We start from the raw sequence: 19970 nt of genomic DNA on the forward strand, positions 1-19970 counted from the left end.
GGTAAAGCCCTAAGAGCAATTGTGACAGCCACCATCTTAGCCAACACACTGGGGATTGAACTCAGGACCTCTAGAACTAAAAGCATAAGTGGCTTCATTTTGAGCTAAAGATCCAAGCTGCTGCAATGATAGGCTATAACAACTCTTATCCTCTGTGGATCAGCACAGCGGGGGGCCTTGTAACACACGCTCACCAGTGAATTACACCATTACTTTGAATATTCAACATTTGAAAATGAGGATTTCTTTCAAAATATCTAATGGGGAAGGGAAGGATATTGCTTTAGAGCAATGTGAGACCTTCTCTTCACCAAGGGCTAACTGTGCTGCCTGTACTGCACTCCTAACCTCGTGGCTCCTGGAAACAGGTGACCTCGCTGATAACAGAAAGATAAAAAGTTTAACAAGAAAAATATTTCCAAGCTGTATGAAGTACAGCTGCCTGCGCCCCAGTTTGCCCTACAGCTCAATTATTTGTCTTGTGAAATGAATTTTCCGACTGAGGTAACAGGCAGACACAGGACCACATGTTCCTGGGAAATTCTCCAGCAACTGCTTTTCTGTTCTCAGGAGGATAGATCAGGCTCCCAAAAAAAAAAATCTAACTGAGTTCTCCATGACAGGAGATGGCAGCAAAGTGGAGGGAAGAAATGTGATTGCAATGCAAAAACACTGATCACTCGGCTCTGAGTATATTTTACATTAAAGTATCTTCACTGGTAGCAGCTATCCTATAAACGTATTGGATGCATTTATAAAAAGAAATTGCTTAGTTTACCAATTACAATGGAGGCAGCAAAATAGCACCTTCAAAAACCTCTAGTGGAGAGGGCAAAATATAGGAGCCAGGAGTTCTAATCCCAACTCTGATACCCAATTACACCAAACAGATCATCACAAACTTCACCACCTTCCACTCCAAGTGCAAGATGCACTTCTTTGACATATAATTCTCCCTTGGGGAGAGGATGAACCACACATAATACACGTTAGTCACTTACGCCACTTCAGTGCTTAATGCACTTCAGGAAGGTATTCAGCTTCTATGACGGTTTGGGTGGTAGAACAACATACAGAATAGAATAATAGTGTGGCCTTGGGCAAGTCACTTAACTTTTCTGTGCAGCAGTAAAATGTGGATAATAATGCTTACCCAGCTTTGTAAAGCACTTTGAGATCTATGGATGACATTCTAGATAATTCCTAAGTATTATTAAAATATGAAATGTACAGGCAATGAAAACCTAACTGATCAATTGGTATCACAAGCCAAATAAATAATCTTAGGAAATTCCTGTCAAGTGAACCAACAAAGGAAAGAACACATTTTCATCAGGTAAATACACTAACTGATATTTTGGTGAACTGAAAAGCTTTTATAAAATAAAAAATGTTTAAGCTCCCAGATCGTGGGTCGACTTAAAAATGACAATTTTAAAATAAAACTCACTTCCTCCTTTACTTACCTGCCAAGATCTCACCCCAGAGCTCCACATTTACACAGCAGGAGCTGATTATATGACAAGCACCATTTTCTAAAATTCCCTATACAATCCTTTCCATGTCATCAGCTCTTCTTGGGGGAACAGAATCCTCGGCACAGGTCTTGACAGGTAAGAAATGATGCCAATTGTTTTGAATATTTTGCTTTCACTGCTAAGACAAGTTTGTTTTTTTTATGTACTCCTACATTCTGCTATTGATATGGTATCTGTCGCCTTTATTAATGATTCATTTTCATCATTTTAATTAACCTTTCAGCTGAGAGTTAACTAATACAAGAGTCTATACTCTGACATTATTGTTAACCATTATAAAACTTAGATTCATCATTCTAATAGTGTGCCAGTTAACATTTCTTCCATATGCCTGGCAGCTCTGGGCTATGTGAGCTCTTTTCTTGTCATGAAACAGGAGGCAATATGACTTCACGGCTTCCTACTAGTTTATTACAAGAGCTGTGCAAAAGATTTTATAATGAAAACCCAAATGTAGCCTGGTTTGAGGTTTCTTTAGAACCTCCAACGGCAATCCAGGTTGAGGGAAACAACTGAGTGAACCTGAGCTGTTTTAAGAAAACTTGAACTTGAATCAGATTGTGTTTTCGGGTTTTTTTTTCCTTTTTCGCACCCTGCCCTCCATGAAATTTGGCAAAATAATGCTGACACTTGCAAGGTAGTCATATTTCTAAACTTCCATTCTCTGAAGTGTGAGACACAGATCACCACAACAAGGGACACTACTCCCTGAAATAAAGGACATTGTTTGCTTCCTCAAATGTTCCTTCTCTTACCCTACTAATCCCTCAGAAGTGGGGTGAAAAATTATGGGTCCCACTGAGACACTTCTTCCCATACACATGTAAAGGAGAGAGATAGTGTCTACATTTGGCCCCATGCGTCAAGAAAACTTCCTAAATGTACACATTTAAAGAATCGAATTTTTGAGCAGCATACTTCCAGCAATGGCATTGGCCAATACATCAAATAAATAAAGGTACCAGGCTGAAGGGGTTCCATGTACCCTGAGGCAAGAGAAACTGTGACACGGAGCTTTTGTTTTCACTTAGGGCCTGTGCTCACATCAGATATGTGAGGAATATGAAGTGTGAAGCCAGAGTAGGTGACACTCATCCAAAATGGACCATCATCAATGTGTATTTTCTCCAAAGAATTCCTTTTTTATTTCTTTATTTTTAATTTCCTTTTTCTTTTAGTGAATTGCTGCCAAGACAAAAAATAACCCGTTATTATGTCAATGTCCTATTTAATATGTCATCCTGTGGACTCCAGGTGAGCAATTTGCTTTCAGGGCAGATTCATTCCTGCTGGTTCCCAAGGTTCAAATTGCACCTCTCTGTGCCTGTAAGGGCCATTACATTCCCTGCCTCCCCCCAGGAGGACAGGTGGTGTTTGCACAGTGCTATCTGCTGGGGGTGCCCACCATGGGTAGGCTGGCTGCTTTTAATCTCCGCCAGGGCTCCCCAGGAGACTCGCAGGTGCAGACTGCAGTGAATATCAGTGCATCCCCTGTTTTCTTAACCACGATGCTAAAGCTTAGCCAGCACTTCTGGAGCTGTGCTGGCTGCCTGCAGATTACCTGATGAAAGGGAGATTACTGATGCACTGTGCTTTTGCAGCCCCCCTTTTCTGCCACCAAGGGCCTGGCTTCTGACAGTGCAGACCATCGAGTGGATTTGATCTTCTCATGTTAAAAAGAGAAGTGGAACTGTCTGCTAAAACTGGGCAAATTGAGACTTGCCTTGGTACATTACTAAAGTTACTACTAACTGCTTTACCAGGGCCACCCGGGTGGAGGGGGGGTAAGTGGGGCAATTTGCCCCGGGCCCCACAGGGGCCCCACGAGCCCTGGCCGAGAATCCCTTTCTTCATCTGGAGGCGCTCCGAGTCTGCGGCGGCGGCATTTCAGCGGCGGGGGACCCTTCAGTTGCTCCAGGTCTTCGGCGGCATTTCGGCGGTGGGCCCTTCAGTGCTGCCAAAGACGCAGAGCCACTGAAGGGCCCCCCGCCGCCAAAATGCCACCGCCGCAGACTCGGAGCGCCGCCCGGTGAGTACAAGCTCCCCCGCTTTGCCCCAGGGCCCGTGAATCCTCTGGGTGGCCCTGTGCTTTACTGTCTCACACATGCCCACTTATGCGAGTGCAATAGAACCCTGATCATCTGAAGGGCTCGGGACAACATTCAGGAGTTTGGATGGGGGGGGAGCTTTGAGCTGGCTTTGAGGCCCCCTCCTACACCTCCTCAGAATCTCATGTATTGGAATTCCCAGAGAGAGAGGGCATGGTTTTGTCTGACAGAACATTCTAATGAATGAAGCACATACAATGGAAATTCTATGGGGGAGTTAAATAATCTTGTGGGAATGCCAGAGGAGATAGTAGATGTAGGAAGGTTTCTCCCTTCCCTATTTTTTTCTTTGTAAATACAGAGACAGATTTTTCTATTACATAATTTCTCCCATTGCATTAGGGTCCAGGTGGTTTATGTTTCTATGGCTTTTTTCCAATCCATCTGGTTCTATTGCCTCTATTTTCAAAATTGTGTGATTTTTTCATTTTTAATTAGAGGAGAATTTCTCCCAGTTCAACTGTGAACAGTTTTATCAATTAATCTTTATCATTCTTTTCCATTCTGCTTTTTAAGTGGCCAGGTTGTTTAATGCATTAATAAATGTTATAAAACAACTGCACAATATAGACGCTGATTTAGGAAAGCATCTTTATTCAGAACAGCACTTAAGCACATGCTAAACTTTAAGCATGTACTTAACGTCTCACTGAAATCAATGCTGTCCTGGATAAAGTAGAGTTAAGCATGTGTTTAAGTGCTTGTCCTGAATTGGGGCCATTGAGATGAAAGCTATGGTTAAATCATGAAGGGCCAGTTTTGAAATGATAAGACTCAAGGAAAGGTAAAATAGAAGGATAGGATATGTTTTGCAGATGTTTGTTAGACGTTCAGTTTTTTAAAACAACCCTGATATGCATTCTCCTAAATAATGTTTGGCATCTGCTGTAAAAACAGGTGTCCTTCTCTTTAAAGTAGAAGTGTTGTTTTGAGATGGGCGATGTTTGCCTGTCATATAAGGGGAATGAGATTTGGGAAATGACTGTAATAACTGCATAAGCCTGTGACAGACAACTCTCCCCGTACCATGCTGGGGATAAAAATGAACTTCGTAAAATTGCTCCTTGTTGTTTCTCCCCTCACAGCACAGAATACTTAATTAATCCATCTGGGGCAGCCCAGATGTTATGCATCCCATGTCTCCGATGCCTTCCCATAAGCTTTATGGTTCAGAGTGCCTCTGATCATTCTTGTGTGTGTCATTTTTGGTGACAGAGCATCTCTCTTTTGAAGAAATTTCCATCAGGGATGCACACATTTGGCCATTATGATGTGCTCCTTCTCCCGCTCATAGACATTTATTTAAAGCTGCTGTTTTTTCACCAGGCTGGCCTTGCTAATATTATTCAGCTTGGTACCTGCCCCCTCTTTGTGAAAGCTCTCCTTCCACTCAAACTCACTTTATGATTAATTTTCGACATGCACCAATGCAATCTAGTAATTGCTCTAAAACGTATGGGGCCAATTCAACCCTGGTGTAAGTGGGTCCAGCTCCACTGACTCAATTTGGCCCTGTACGGACAAGTTTGGATCAGGCTCCATATTAAGGCTCCATTTAAATGATTTATAAATGGTTAGTAAATGGCTGATTGATGTTAGAAGCACATTGCAGACATGAGTCACATGTGTTATAGCACAGATGCTATAAACACATCTGCAGAAAAATGTTATAGATGGTTATAAGCAACTTACTGACTTGTTGGACTCTGTACCAGTTGGTTAGCCATTTATTAACCTTATTTATAAATAGAACCTTAATATAAAGTGTGAACCAAGTTTGTTTTTTACTTTTAGCTCGATTCCGAAATCTCCATTAGAGCAGTCACTAAAACATGGCCAACAGTCTAGGGGTCCAACATTATTAATTCCCACACAGATAATTTATCAACACTAATGACTCCAGGATTAAATAATAATAGGAAATGACAACTTCTCGAATTAGATATGCCAAATCATTTATCATTTTCAATGACTGCCATCAACCCCAATTTGTGAGGCTCCCACCGATATAAAGAAGTGGAATTATTAATGAGGTAATAATTCAATTTTCTCTTAGGAACTGTAATTCATAAGAAACTGGTTAGTTACATCGTAATGATTTCCAGTCAAAGCTGGTGGCAGCAAAGGCAGGGCAAGCAATGGGGGAAAAGTGCAGGGAAAGAGAGAAAAATGACACTCAACCAATAAAAGGTCTTTGGCCATCAGGTGAGTGTTCTATCTCTTCCCAGGCTATGAGATTGGTTTGCAGTTGCATTCCAGCAGCTGATAGAACTTATATGATTAGACTTGCATGAATATAAATAGGTGAAAGAAATTTGCCTAGAAATAGAATTAGAACGCGAGACTAGTTGTGTCAGGTACGTAATTACAGTAACAGTGGCACCTCCCCTTTTTGCTACTTTCATTTTCAGAACATCTTGTCCAGATAATAATAGGATATGCAGTGGCACTGTAGGATGGGTCAGTTAGTTCAAATATCCTTCCCAGAAGCAGACTGACAACTTTCTGGATCTGAGTGTTGCTAATAAGTCAGTCTTGTGATGGGGAGGTCAGCTGCCCCGGGAGGGATAAGAAGCTTGCTCAGAAATTCCAATTAACTTAACTCATCTCCAGTTTCTGCTGAAACCATTAGTGATTTTTTAATTTAGTGTAATGCCTGCTGAGGAACATGGCTGGGAAATAACTCAATGTTTTAATGTACCCATTGTTAGGCATCTTAACAGCACACAATCAGAAGACAACAAAACATTTAAAATGGAAATTAAAGAACCAACTACCCCCAAATGGAAAATATCCAATTGATTTCATGGGGGTCAGGATTTTACCTCAAATGAAAATAAAAAAGAACAAAATGGAATTTCAAGGGTGTTTTCTACATATTTATAAATACTCTAATATTAAAGGAAACAACATTGCCTTCAAGATTATAGACTGTGCTTTATACATTGATGCACTGAGTTCCACTGGTCCTAGACCATCCTTGATTCTACCCTGTCCCTGCTCCAAACACAGTTTTCACATTCCACTGTATCTGCTCTTAGTAAAATCTCTAATGACTCAATCCTGGCCAAATCTCAGGGCCTTTTCATCTTCCTTAATCTCTCAAGTTGGTTTGTATACCACTGACCACTCTCTGATTCTTAAAATTCTGTCCTCCATCAGCTTTTGCAGCTCTGTCCTCTCATGAGTCTCCTCCTACTTCTCCAATGGCTACTTCGGTGTCTTGTTGGGTGGATCTTCCAATTGCCTCTTCATTGGATATTCTCCAAGGTTTTGCCCTTGGTTTCCTGCTTTTGTCTCACTAGACCCCATCTGTAGATGCTCTTATCCACAAGCATCAATTAACACCTTCAACAACAACCCACTAAGCTAGTTATCTACTGCTTCCCACCATGCAATCCACATCTCAGCTTGTCTGACATTTCCTCAGAGAAATCAAGATGGTAACATAAGCTCGACAGAGTCAAAATTGAACACAAAACCCAAGTCAACTGTCCGCTCTCCTTCATACCTCCATTACTGTGGATTACATCACCATCATCATAGTCTCTTAGGCCCATTTTCTTTGGCCCACAAATCCAGGTTGTATCTTACTCTTGCAGCTTCTACAAATATAATATATCAAAGATTCTTCCTTCTCTTGTCTGTCTAGACTGCCAAAGCTATTGGTCTAGGTTCTCATAGTGTTGTTCTCCACCTACTGTAATCTCTTCCTCTCTGGCCCCAGTGCCAGCTACTTTGCTTCTCTCAAGTCCATTAAAAATGCTGTTGCTAGGATCATTTTCCAGGCTCATAGTTACAAACAAATTTCCCCTCTATTTGTATCCCACCACTAGCTCTTCTTCCTCTATAGCATTAAATACAAGCTAATCTTGTCCTTCCCCATTTAACCTCACCCTATGTATAAGATCTACTAACTAAATCAAGCCCCACCATTGCTCTGCTAGTGATAAAACACTTCATCACTGCTTTGTCTTCTTCTTCCTCTGGCACCAGTGCACTTTCTCCCATGCCGCCCCCACCCCTGGATCTCAGGGTGATTTACAAATATCAGTTAATTAAGCCACTCAACTTCCCAGTAAATTAATGTTGTTATCCCCATTATGCAGCTACATAAATTAAACTACAGAAAGACTATTTATATTCTGGTTTCCAAAAGTGCTGAGCACTTGCATTTCTACTGACTTCCATGGGAGTTGCAGGCACCCAGCATCTATGAAAAGAAGACCCCCATCAGAAGATTTGCTCTAACTTACAGATTCAAGCACAGAGCAGAGAAAGGAATGCAAGAATCCTGGCTCCCAGTTCTGTAGATTAACCACTTCTGAACAAAGCAGCAGTGCAGGGATTTTACAGATAACACATATATCTTTTTTATACTAGTGAATTATCAGGAGATTTCATGGCAAATCTTCTGAGTTCTCATCACACTTCCTATGAAAATGGTTAGCTTACATAGATCACCTCTTTAGTAGAAATGAACTGGTTCAGACAAAATCAGAACTTTTTTATCCATCCATTCAGCTAACCTTCTGTTTTGTGATCACTCTTGAGTTTCTCTACACTTCTTGGGTTTGGTCAAGACCAAAAGCAGGAGGACGGAGAAGCTACTCTGACTGCACCTCCCCCTCCAAATATAACTAAGAAACGCTTGAAATCTTGTGAGAAGTAACATCAATATTTTCATAAACTTCCAGCTCAATTTCAGAACATAAGAACAGCCATACTGGGTCAGACCAAAGGTCCATCTAGCCCAGTATCCTATCTTCTGACGGTGGCCAAAGCCAGGTGCCCCAGAGGGAATGAACAGAAGAGGTAATCATCAAGTGATCCATTCCGTCGCTCATTCCCAGTTTCTGGCAAACAGAGGCTAGAACACCATCCCTGCCCATCCTGGCTAATTAGCCATTGATGGACCTATTCTCCATGAAACCAAACAGGTTTGAGTAAACTACCAAAATGCACCTCCAAATCTTTTAAGGGGCCCCCAGCACTGTACTCCAGGTCAAATTCTGGACTCAACAATGAACTTTAATGAAACTCTCCTGATACATCTAATAAACAGGCAGGCTTAAATTCTATACTAACTTACACTCCATTTAAGTCAATGGAACTGCATATGGGACAAGTCAACTTGAAATCTGGTCAGGAAATTCAGATGTTATATAGGGTTTTCACCTACCTGTCTCCCTTCCATTGCTCCTCGCATTTCCTTGAATGTTGAACTAAATTCTCCAATGAAGTCATGTTTGCCATTGGAATCCCAGTCCCAAACTATGCACTGGTGAGGGAGAGGAAAGAACAGAGGAAAACATTGTTTTCTTTAGGCAACAATTTTGTAATTTGAGGAGCAATTACAGTATTTATTTGATGAAATGTTACTATGGAAACAAAACTAAGCATACAGTAAAAACACATTCTTGTCAAGATCGGAATGAAATGACATGTGAAATCTCAACATAGCTTACCAGAAGGGTGAGATGTTTATTGTATTAATGGCTGAAGAAAGTGAAATTGCATGTTTAGTGAAATAATTGATTGAACAGAGCTTATATCCAAGTATACAAAAGCATGTTAGGTATAATTGTATATTAGTGTTCACACAATGTTCTGAGTTATAATAATACTGAATACTTTGCAAAGTGCTTTACAAACACTAATCCATCTTTATAACACCCCTGAGAGGTAGGTAAACATTATTATTCCCATTTTACATTTAATGAAAGAGAAACAGAAGTTACACTGAACAGTTTCTACAGTGGCCTTTGCGCTTGGGTGCCTCTTTGTTAGGTGCCCATCTTGAGATACCTGGTGCTCATCATCTGCTGTTCCAGTTGCCTTCCACTAGAATTGTGGGGACTCAGCACTTCTGAAAATCAGACCCAAAGTGTCTCAGGTTGGCACACCAAAAATGGAGGTACCCAAAATCAGATGTCACTTTGTAAACGTTTGGCTGAGTGACTTGCCCAAGGCAAGAAAACAAATCAGAGGAAGAACTGGAATTTGAATCCCAGAGTTCCTGGCTCTAAAGAGTAGATCACACTGCCTATTAATATGTACATATTTTAGCACCAGCAGCAGAGCTTGCCATAATTGCAGGCGATTTTCAATTTAACTGCTTGTTTTCAGCCATTCATAACTTTCATTTGTAAACATAGTCACTCTGGCTAACTTATAAGAGAATACACCATCACCTTGAACTTTAGAAAAGTTATTTATTGATTTTGATTACAAAAATATGCAACCCCCCCCCAAAAAAACCACAGAGAAGTGAAACATTTCAGGGTCCAGCTGCCCACCTTGACTGGCAAGCAGCTTAGCACTCATAGAACAATATAATTGTTAAACAACAGATTTTAAAATTGGCACATTGTCAGCAAATATTCCAACACACCCCTTAAAAGACAGAATCTCACATTGCTCCCAGGTTCCTTCAGGCAAAAGCTTGTGTACTCGGACAGGTCTTGCAGTATGCTTGGAAGGTCGATAAAAATAGACTCTAGGGTCCAGGGGATCAGCTTGGCAAGCCAGGGACCTGGCTTCAAATGTAGGTGTGAAGTGTTATTTTTAATCTCTATATCTCAGCCAGGTTCTTAAATTCATGAAGCCAGGTACCTTAGTCTGTTTTGTGGAGACAGGGCAGGGAGGTAACTAAATTCATAGCTGAGACTTCACAGGTGAATATGCCACTGCTCACTTTACCACTTAACTTCCTTTCTTCCAAAGACTTTATTGTAGTTTGACCTTTCAGACTCTTTCCCATTTAGAATGCCTCATAAGTGACATGGTCTACTGCAGTCAAGTTTCTTTGATTCACAAACAAGCTATGTGTAGCAGTCACACAAGGAAGACTGCAGTATCTGTGCTTTTCCAGACTCTAATCAGTGGGAATGGTTCAAGGATTAGACACCTCCCTGTCTTGAGTGTTCTGTCATTTTTACCATATCAGGTGCAATTTTTTTTTACCTTTCTATGAAAGGGTCCCAAAGAGATGGAAAATCTTCAAATCAAACAAGTAAAAAGATTTCTCTCTCTATAAAGCATAGAATTGTTTGATGACAGTTTTGACAGAGATGGAAGAGATATGTTCCTCTGTGTGCATGTTTCTATATTTAGTTTTACTCAGCAACAATAGTATAGAATTGGGTTCCCTGTTCTGATAGCAGGAATGTCTCTTGAAATATAACTTGAAAAAGCATTTCCATCACTAACAGTGCAGATGAACCCTTTATAATGAAATCTTCATACAAAAAAACTCTGGTACACGTATATTCTTAACTACAACTGTTAGAGACACTGGTCAAAAAAACCACAAAAACGATTTTGCCAACATTTTTGAAATTTTGAATTTTTTTCTGTTCTACATAGTTTGAAATGGAGCCACTTTCTGTTTTCTGTGGAATGGTCTGTTAGTGTGTTTTACTAAAATAATTTTCAAAATGTATTTAAAATGTTTTTCCAATTTTTTTATTTGCTGAAAACACAGATTTCAGAAAGAAAACATTGTTTCTGGTGAAATAAGTATATCAATTAAAATTCTAATGACTGAAAATTATTGTTATAATTTAAACAACAACATTGGTGAGGATATTGGTAAAATAAATCTTGGCAAATTTAGTGAAAATGGAAAATTTAAAAAATGTTGACAATGTTTTTTGCAAAAGGTTGTTTACTTGCAAAAGGGCAAATTTTCAAGGAAAAAAAGTTTCCATGTGAAAAACGTTAACAAGCTCTAGTTTTTAGTGTGTGATTAAGCTCCATTGGAGGATGAACATAGGATCAGACACAAGGTTACCTCTGATCTCCACCATGAGCAAATGGGAAGCTTTGAAACAATAAAAATAAAATCAGTTTCTGCACAAGAAAACTAAGAGTTAGAGCTCTTCACCCACAGAACATAATGAAATGCCCAGTGTGATAGTCCTATAGTATACAAAATGGTTATTGTTGCACAAATGGGATTCCAATTATTAAACAACTCAGGACTGCTGTTGAATGTGTGAGAATTGACTCAGTGAGATTAACTGATATAGCACAAAACAAACTATCTGAGTACTGTGCAGTTTGGAGGAATTTCTCGAATCGTCTTAAAAGGTGCTTGAATATTTATTTTGCTGATATGTGGCCAATTGCATCACAATGATGAGGATAGTGTATCTTAATTTACTTAGTGAAAAGACGTGTAACAGAGCCTGAGATTCATGTTATACTATTCTACGTTAGGAGTTTTTAGTATTGTGTATATTCTAGATCAATTCTGATCAATTGCTGTTGCTGTCTTGTATGTAGGATAAAACTTGTAGACCACATTCACAAGGATGCGCCAGACGCTTTGCCTCATTCTGGTGAGGCAAAGCAACACTAACCATGAGTTTTTGGTGGGTTTGCATCAACGGAGCGGCACAAAGCAGCCCAAGCAGGCCTCTTATTTGTACATTCCGTACAAAAAAACTATGTTCAAATAATGGTGTTTAGGTTTCAGATTCAAGCACTTAGAAGTTAGGAAAGGCCAGCTTTAAAGTTGCCAGTGCAACCTTAATTCTTCCCCTCTGAGTGCCTGCGGCAGGGTCAGACTACCCCGCCTTAACCCGGAAGGAGTTAAGCCCCAGGGACTGGCAGTGGAAGTCCCGCCTCCGCGGGCAGACTGGGCATGCTCCAAGTGCTACAGGAGTATAAAGGGAGGGAGACCAGCTCATTCTGGGCTGGAGCCCGTAGGAGAAGGACCTGCTGGGAGAGCTCCTGCAGCGGACCAGCCACAGCTGCTGACTGCACCGGGAAGAGACGCTGTCCATGGCCTGCCTGCGCCCCAGCGATTGGAGGAGACCCAGGAGATGACCGAATCCACCAAGGACCCGATGACTCCTGGGAGACCCCAATGGAGAGCCTGGTAGGAAGTGACCCTAGGAGGGTGACAGAGTGGTACCTTCCGCCCCCGCCCCCGGGGAAACTCAGCGTGTTTCGGTTGGAACCCCCCGCTGAGTTGGTGGCAAACCACTACGCTACTGTTAGGGCCCTGGGTTGGGGCCCCCCTTACTGGGGCTGTCACACCCCAATGATAAAGACTCTGGCCGCTAGGCCACGCTACCCTCCACCCGAGGGTTGCTTCTTGGACTCTGGCCGGTAGGCCCCACTGCCCTGTAGCCAAGGGCTGTGTTATAGACTCCTGCTGTCAGGCCGCATAGCCTTGACGTAAAGGGGACGTCATAGACTCTGGCTGCTAGGCCACACTGCCCTGGACTGAAGGGCTATTTTACGGACGGTGGCAGATAGTCCATGCCGCTCGCAACCTTGGGGGCGTGGACCGTCACAGTGCCCATCCAATGAGGCAGGGGTCCTGTGAAAAAAATAGTATGTGATCATGTAATTAAAGACTGTATCATAATGCTTACGCACAAGGGGGCTGAATAAAGGTTGCACAGGCAAAGTGAATGTGAAATTCTATCAAATCAGCATGATTGTGTTTTACACCTACTTCGCAGAATGAGTATGACTAGATAATGGGACAGGGTGTGGAAATCACACTCAGTATGTTCTATAATCTGATGGCATTACTGTATTGTATGAGTATTTGTTATGCACTTCAAAAATAATTAACGTTTTTAAAAACAGAGAAGTGAAACATTTCAGGGTCCAGCTGCCCACCTTGACTGGCGAGCAGCTTACCTGCTTTCCCTCCTCTCATCTGACATATACCAGTTAGTCAGCACTTGTAGCTACAGAGGACAAATGCCAGTGGCCCCATGCTCCTGAACAGAAGTACTGAACTGTGGCAAATGCTGCTGAGTGCACATGCAATACCCATCAATTTCAGTTAGCAGCAGGTAAAGGGATTCAGTATGAGAGCACAGGACTAATCTTCTTCTGCAGCTGCAAGCCTCTATCTGACAAATGGAAAAAGAAAAATCCAATGAAGGGAGACAGGTTCATAGACATCTATGAACAACAACAAAAATAATGTGTTTCTTTGCCCTCAGTATTATGTGGCCACTAAAGTTTGGAGGAGAAGGACCAACAGTAGTTTTTCAGTAGCCCTTAGCCATAGTATTTTAACTCCAGTTATGTCCTCCAAGTTCTACCTCTAAGGTGGCCTGGTGTGATCTCGCTCTAGTCACTGTTGAATTGCTGGATCCGCTTTCCTTCTCTAAAACACAGCCACAGGTTACTGGAATATAAAATGAGCAAAGAATCGTTGCTTTAGTGACTCATCTATTGTCTGCTTTTCATTAGGATTCTAAGCAGAGGTTAAGAAGAGGGAAGGACTATTAGGGAGGTTAGAATTTTAATTGGAGATTATCTAAGTCAAATTATGTTTAACACATTCAACAAAATAGGGATCAAACTGCTTGTTTGTTTCATTCCAAAGGTGGTCTAGCTTTAGTGTTTAGGAAGCCACGTACTATTTGGCACAATCTCAGCAGTTGAGGGATACACCAGGGATAGTTTACAAGGAAACACAGTATACTGGCACACTTGTACTGGAGCAGCATGGGGCTCTCTGTCTGCATTTGCCTTATGGCAGTCAATACTTGACAGCTAGATCAACCACACGAGACACGTGTGACCGGCACCAGAGCCGCAAACTGAGCTGGGGATCCCATGTGGGGCAGCTGCTTCTCCCCAGGGCAGAGGTGACTTTGCAGCACCAGCTCCCACTTCGCCTCCCTCCCCGTGCCACTTGGATGGGGGCTTGGCTCGGCCCAGCCCAGCCCGGAAGGGTGTGGGAGCAGGACCCTTAAAGCTCAGGCCTGCGGCTCATTGCGGAGCCTGGCCTCCAGCTCTCACACAGCACAGGGAGGGAAGGGCATTTCTCCTACCCCGGCCCATCTCACCCAGACAGGCATACTGATAACACCCCCCGCCCCTCCCGTGATCCGTGCCTGCAAATGCCACCACCAGCCTGGCCCAGGGCATGGGGACCAAGGATGCCGGGTGATCAGTCTGCCCCAGCCTGTTCTCAGCCAGGGTCGATTCCCACCTGCATCTCGTGGACAGGCTCTGCTTCAGCTCCCAGCCCAGCTCTGCAGGTGAGTCCCGGGGGAAGGGGAGAGTGAGCGGAGGGGGCTGTAGTGTCCGGTTTTAAGAAATTGGAAAGTCAGCGACCCTAATCACACTTCCTTTGTGTGACCACCAAGCTCACCCCCACCCCCCTTCTTGAACTCTAATATATTCCACAAAAATATCACATGGATTTTACTAAGCAGCCTACAACTCCAGACACTATTAATATTCAGCCATGCTGTCTGTACAGTAAATGTAATTATTTCCACAATTGGCTGCTCCAAGGGGAGAGGGAAAGTCTTGCATTATTTGAGTGGATTGAAAATTTTCAAAAAGTTTCACGTTTTAGTGAACAGAAAATCTTTCCCAATTTTTTTTTTTTTTTGCTGATTTGTTCCCCCACCCCCTACACACACACACTTTTTGACCACTTCTGTTCATCATATGTCTCGAAGTTAAGAAATACTGGATGATATTCACAAGGAAATCTGCAGTAAAGAAATATCACTCGTTTCTGTCTCATAGGCCTGGCCTATCCTACATGGGCAGGTCAAAGTAAGTTGCCTGGAGTCCACCTAACTGTGGAAACATCTTCACTTAAATTTGGCTCCCGCTGACATAAGTGCCTTTGTATCCCAATGCAGTAACACCACTTCCCTGATTAGCATAGACTCACGGTTGATGTAATTAGGTCGACACAGTGTCCATGTAGACACTGCAGTGCTTTCATCAACTGTTACTGGCTTTCGGGAGCTGACCCACAATGCCCCACCCTGACAACACAATTGATACAAGCACTTCTGGGGAGGACGTGCACCGCCAATGTCAGGAGCCAAGAGTGCGCGCGCGCACACACACACACACACACACACACACACAAGCGATTTAATAACTGCGGTGGCTGTAAGCCGAGATAAGTTCGATTGAAATAATTTTGTAGTGTGGACATGGCCACAGTGCTTACAATTTGAAAGGAGCGCTAAGTATGAAAGAACCACTTTACTATTAAATATGTATACTAGGTTAAACAGTTGGGGAAGGGAATTTCTGTTACCCAAGTTCCTGAACCTACAGTCAGAACTCCAACCAAACTTCTTTTATTTTTTAAAAATGCATGTGCATCTCTGACATGGGATGGGGAAGTAATAATCTGAACATTTACCAAATGTAGGCTGTCTTTACAGGCAAAACAGGTGTGTTTTTACTGCAGGATAACTAATTCCATTAGCAATACCACTATAACAAAAGAATGGACACAACAGCACATTAGTTTGACCTTGAGGTGAAGAAGGTGAGCTCAGTCACTGGCAGCGGTATAGTGCTGGCCTCCCCTACCCACCTCGCGGTAATCACTATAAGTGCCTTCTCTCCATTTAGTATTTGACAACAAGATCATTAAGATGCCTTAGTTCTCTTGCTGCTAAAAACACCTCTGTGTCAGTGAAGACAAAGGTAGAAGGTAATGAAATCATGTAACTTCACCATAAAATTTATGAATGCGTCCAAAACTGCCTCCAAAGGCTACGTGTTAAAAGACAGACAGCGACTCTTATAACTAAATCTTATTTGGAGACAGCTGGACTTTGGAAATGGACTTTTGCAAAATAGTCCACTTGAGCTTCTCTCATCCAGAAAATTAAACTGTTTTAAAGTGGAGCATAACACATACAAAGCCAACCAAATATAGGAAATTCATGTTAAGGCTTGCCAGACTTAATTTCTCCTGGTCACCTACATTTTGCAGCTGATCTAGTACAATTTTCACCTGATTTACTTTAGACGTTAGCTTCAGCATCTAGCAGGGAAGAGCAGAGCCCCGTTGGGATAAGCACTTAAAGACATACTTAACTTTAGGCATGTGACTGATCCCACTGATGCCATGTTAAGCACATGCTTAGATACTTTGTTGAATTGGGATTGACATATCCTAACTACCAACAGTGCAAAGCAGCCAGAAAGTCTGCAGATAATTTAGGGCTGACATATCCTCTGATATAGCTGAGGATCTAGCCCATAGCACACATAGTAGGAGCTGAAGATGGTATATTCCACCTGACTTTTTTCCCTCTCTTTACTCTAATGCCTGAAGTGCTCACTAGCAACCTCCCAGGAGTTGTGGGAAGCTTTGGCATCATGACTGTCAAGGGAAGGATAATTTATCTCACAAGGGCCTTCAGGTTTTCCCCAGACATAGTTCTGGACTACAATATTTTTGTGAGAACTGATAAATCAGTCCTCGCTGAGTCCCCTCCCCCATTGTCACGTTTGCTGTCAACAGATAAGTGGGACAAAATGTGTGCAACTCTAGTTGGGTAATACCTTAAACACCGCAGGAGGCATTATTTATTTAGAGATTCATCAGATTCAACTGTGGGCACATTGATGAAAACTAATAATATAATTCAGAAACCTAGCAACTAAAACTCTCAACCCAGAACAAAACTTTATTCATTCTATCCACGCTCAATCCCAGACAAAAGCTTGAGTAACTATAGGAACTATGAAAGTCATCTGATAAAAATCAACCCCTTGAATGACACCTAGAAATGAATAGCAAGATAGTGGATTCTTGGAGAAATGGTGCAATCCACTCTCTATCAGTAGTAGCAGCACTAGAGCATTGCAAATGTTTCCACATTTCACTGGTAGTAATGACAAGTTTTTGTATAAAGTGATTGATTACATTGTAATTTCTTTTGTCAATCAGTGAGGCGTTAATTATGTGTTACTCTGTGGCACCACTATAAAATATGGTCTGGCACACAGTACTAGGTTTAATGGCCCATAACTTGCCCATTTATTAAATGGATGACACCACTGTATCAGTATTGATGATGATGGACCTTCTTGGTTATGGGTAATTTCTGCAAGTAGGAGTAAGAACTTATGCTGGTAGGGTTTTGCCATAGGGCAATATGGACAATAAATCAATTCACAAATATTAAGTAGCTGTAAAGTTAAAAAATATTTTAAGACTCCAAACCATCTGTCATTATGGAACTACAAGAGTGAAAGATTTTAGATTTCTATACTAGAGGCAGTCAGTGTGTGTTGAACGAGGCATGCAATATAACTGGAGCGTACAGACTTGGTTAAACTAAGATATCAACCAGCATATTCAGGACAAAAGTCCCATCTGCGGGGTGGATTTTTAAATGTTGACTCTGCATTCTACACTTGTTTCATAGATGGAACCCCCATTGATAACAAAAGAAGCTGCTTACTCTGAAAGGGCCCAAATCCGGCAGTTCTTACAACTCTCATTGATATCAAACCTGTCCAAAGGGTCTCGTGACTTGGATGAAGTACAGAAAGGATGCCGATTTATACATGTGCATGTGAGAGAGTGTAAGTGTGACTGAGGCATAGCAGAGAGGGAGGGGGAGAAAAACTGTAGGGAGATGCATGACACAAGGAGAGTGAGGGAAATGGAGGAATGTAGAAATGGAAGTCAGAGGAAGAGGCCAGGAGAGGGGTAAGCCAGAGGAGAAGACTGACTGAGCGGATACATAGAGGGGAAGGAGACAAGGAATATGAAAGAAATGGAAGTAAGGAAAAAGATGTGAGAATGAGATTTAACAGAAGGAAGAAACAAACAAAATTAACTGAGAAGAAAACCATTTCTCATGCATCTTTGAAAGATTAATCTACACTCCACCCACTACAGCTCCTCCCCAGGGGCTTTATTCTAACAATCCAGATTTCTGATCAGCCTCAAAATTTTATTAAAGCTAATGTTACAAAAATTATGTAATACATAGGTTGAGAAAAGAGTGTCTGTACATCTGGGTATAATGCTTAGATTATCCACAAATACAGAGTTTGTTTTTAAAAGTCATATGATACATCGAGTACATAATCAGCAAAAATTCAAATGTAGGTGAATAAATCTAACAATAATAGTTTAGATATTAGAATCTGAATACTCGGGTACATCACTCATGAAGAGTTGTACAGAGAGGTGCTTGTGGAAAGCAAAATGTATCAATGAGTGGAGATTGTCCCTCAGTAATTGAGAATTAGGTAGGTTGTCCATTTAGAAAATACAATCTATCAGGGAAGTATTTCAGTTACTTTCCTTACTGCGCTTCTCATCGGCACTCCAGTTCATCCCTCCTGGTATTGCAGATGTCTGGTGATGTGTTCTATGTAGATGTCCCTCGACCACCTGATGGCATCCGACACCATGAGTTGCCACACCAGTCAAGCGTAGTGTTGACCGATTCCGCATTCTCTCAACACTCGCTCGTTATACTACCATTTAAACAAGTACATAACACAAACACTGACAGAAAAACATTTCTTTCTCCTGAAAAAGTGTTCCTGGCCTCAGACCCAGGATGGGTTCAGTGCTGCACCAATGACAAGCAGGGTGGTGGCTTTTTTTTGGTTGGAGCTACAGTATACTCTAAGCATCAAACTTTCAAAACTTGGGCTCTAACTGCACCTACAGAACCAAAACCACATGCACAAATGCACCAAGGTAAAAGCACACATAATGGCATGTGTGTGAGAACTTGAGTAATTTCCTTTGCAAACAGGCAGTACTAATGTACATGCAGTTACCAATTTGCCAGTCCACAAAGGTACATTTTCTTGAAATTGCAGCCACATAAAACATTGCTAGACTTAGGAAAGATTTCTGAGCATTGGAAAGTGGTGCACTTCTTGTGCCAAAAAGTGGTAAACTAAGAAAATATAGATTAGTAACTAGTTAGTGAAAAAAACAGGTTGTGAAATATATGTGAAAAACCTCTTAAGGGATGTAGGAGGAAAAGACATGGGAAATCATATTTTGTTTAAGAAAAACCAGCATAGATTTAGGCAGGAAGTTTAACTAATCTACTGACATCCTTTTTCTGTCCGTTAAAAGCTTTTAAAAATATTTAAAAAAAAAACAACAACCAAAACCAGAAACTAGAATATCATACACAAATTATATTACAAAAAATAATACCTGGATATTACAAATATGTCAATAAGGTAATCAATTGTTCCACACATTAACTTTGTTCAGAGGTTTAAGAAATGAGACAATATCCATTATTTAATTGATATGTAATCATTTCTGAAAGGTCTGAATATCATTCCATGATTTTAATTTAACTCTTACTGGAAATCGTTAAAGATATTACTGCCAAGATAGATAATGGAAATTCAATGGGTGAGGTATATTTAGAGTTCCACAAAGCTGTTGTTAAGGTCCACAAAGGTTGTTAAGGGAGATGAATGGCTAAATTAAAAAGGTAGGAGGTAAAATAAGATGCTGCATTGAAAACTAACTTAAGAGCAGGGTTAAAGGGGAACCATAGATGTACCTCTTCAC

The 19970-nt window shown here is 41.4% G+C and overlaps 1 protein-coding gene across 7 annotated transcripts in view; it reads right to left on the bottom strand.

The window, feature by feature from the left end:
* The window catches only part of CPNE4 (copine 4), a 326914-nt gene that overhangs the window by 52973 nt on the left and 253971 nt on the right, over nucleotides 1-19970 (bottom strand). For all 7 annotated transcript variants that reach the window (XM_065583639.1, XM_065583641.1, XM_008171356.4 and 4 more), the window contains one exon: nucleotides 8829-8927. In XM_065583639.1, coding sequence (XP_065439711.1) covers nucleotides 8829-8927 — 99 coding nt within the window. The remainder of the gene's footprint in view (nucleotides 1-8828; nucleotides 8928-19970) is intronic.

The sequence above is a fragment of the Chrysemys picta genome, chromosome 2 (assembly GCF_011386835.1).
Source record: "Chrysemys picta bellii isolate R12L10 chromosome 2, ASM1138683v2, whole genome shotgun sequence".
In the NCBI taxonomy this organism is placed as follows: Eukaryota; Metazoa; Chordata; order Testudines; family Emydidae; genus Chrysemys; species Chrysemys picta.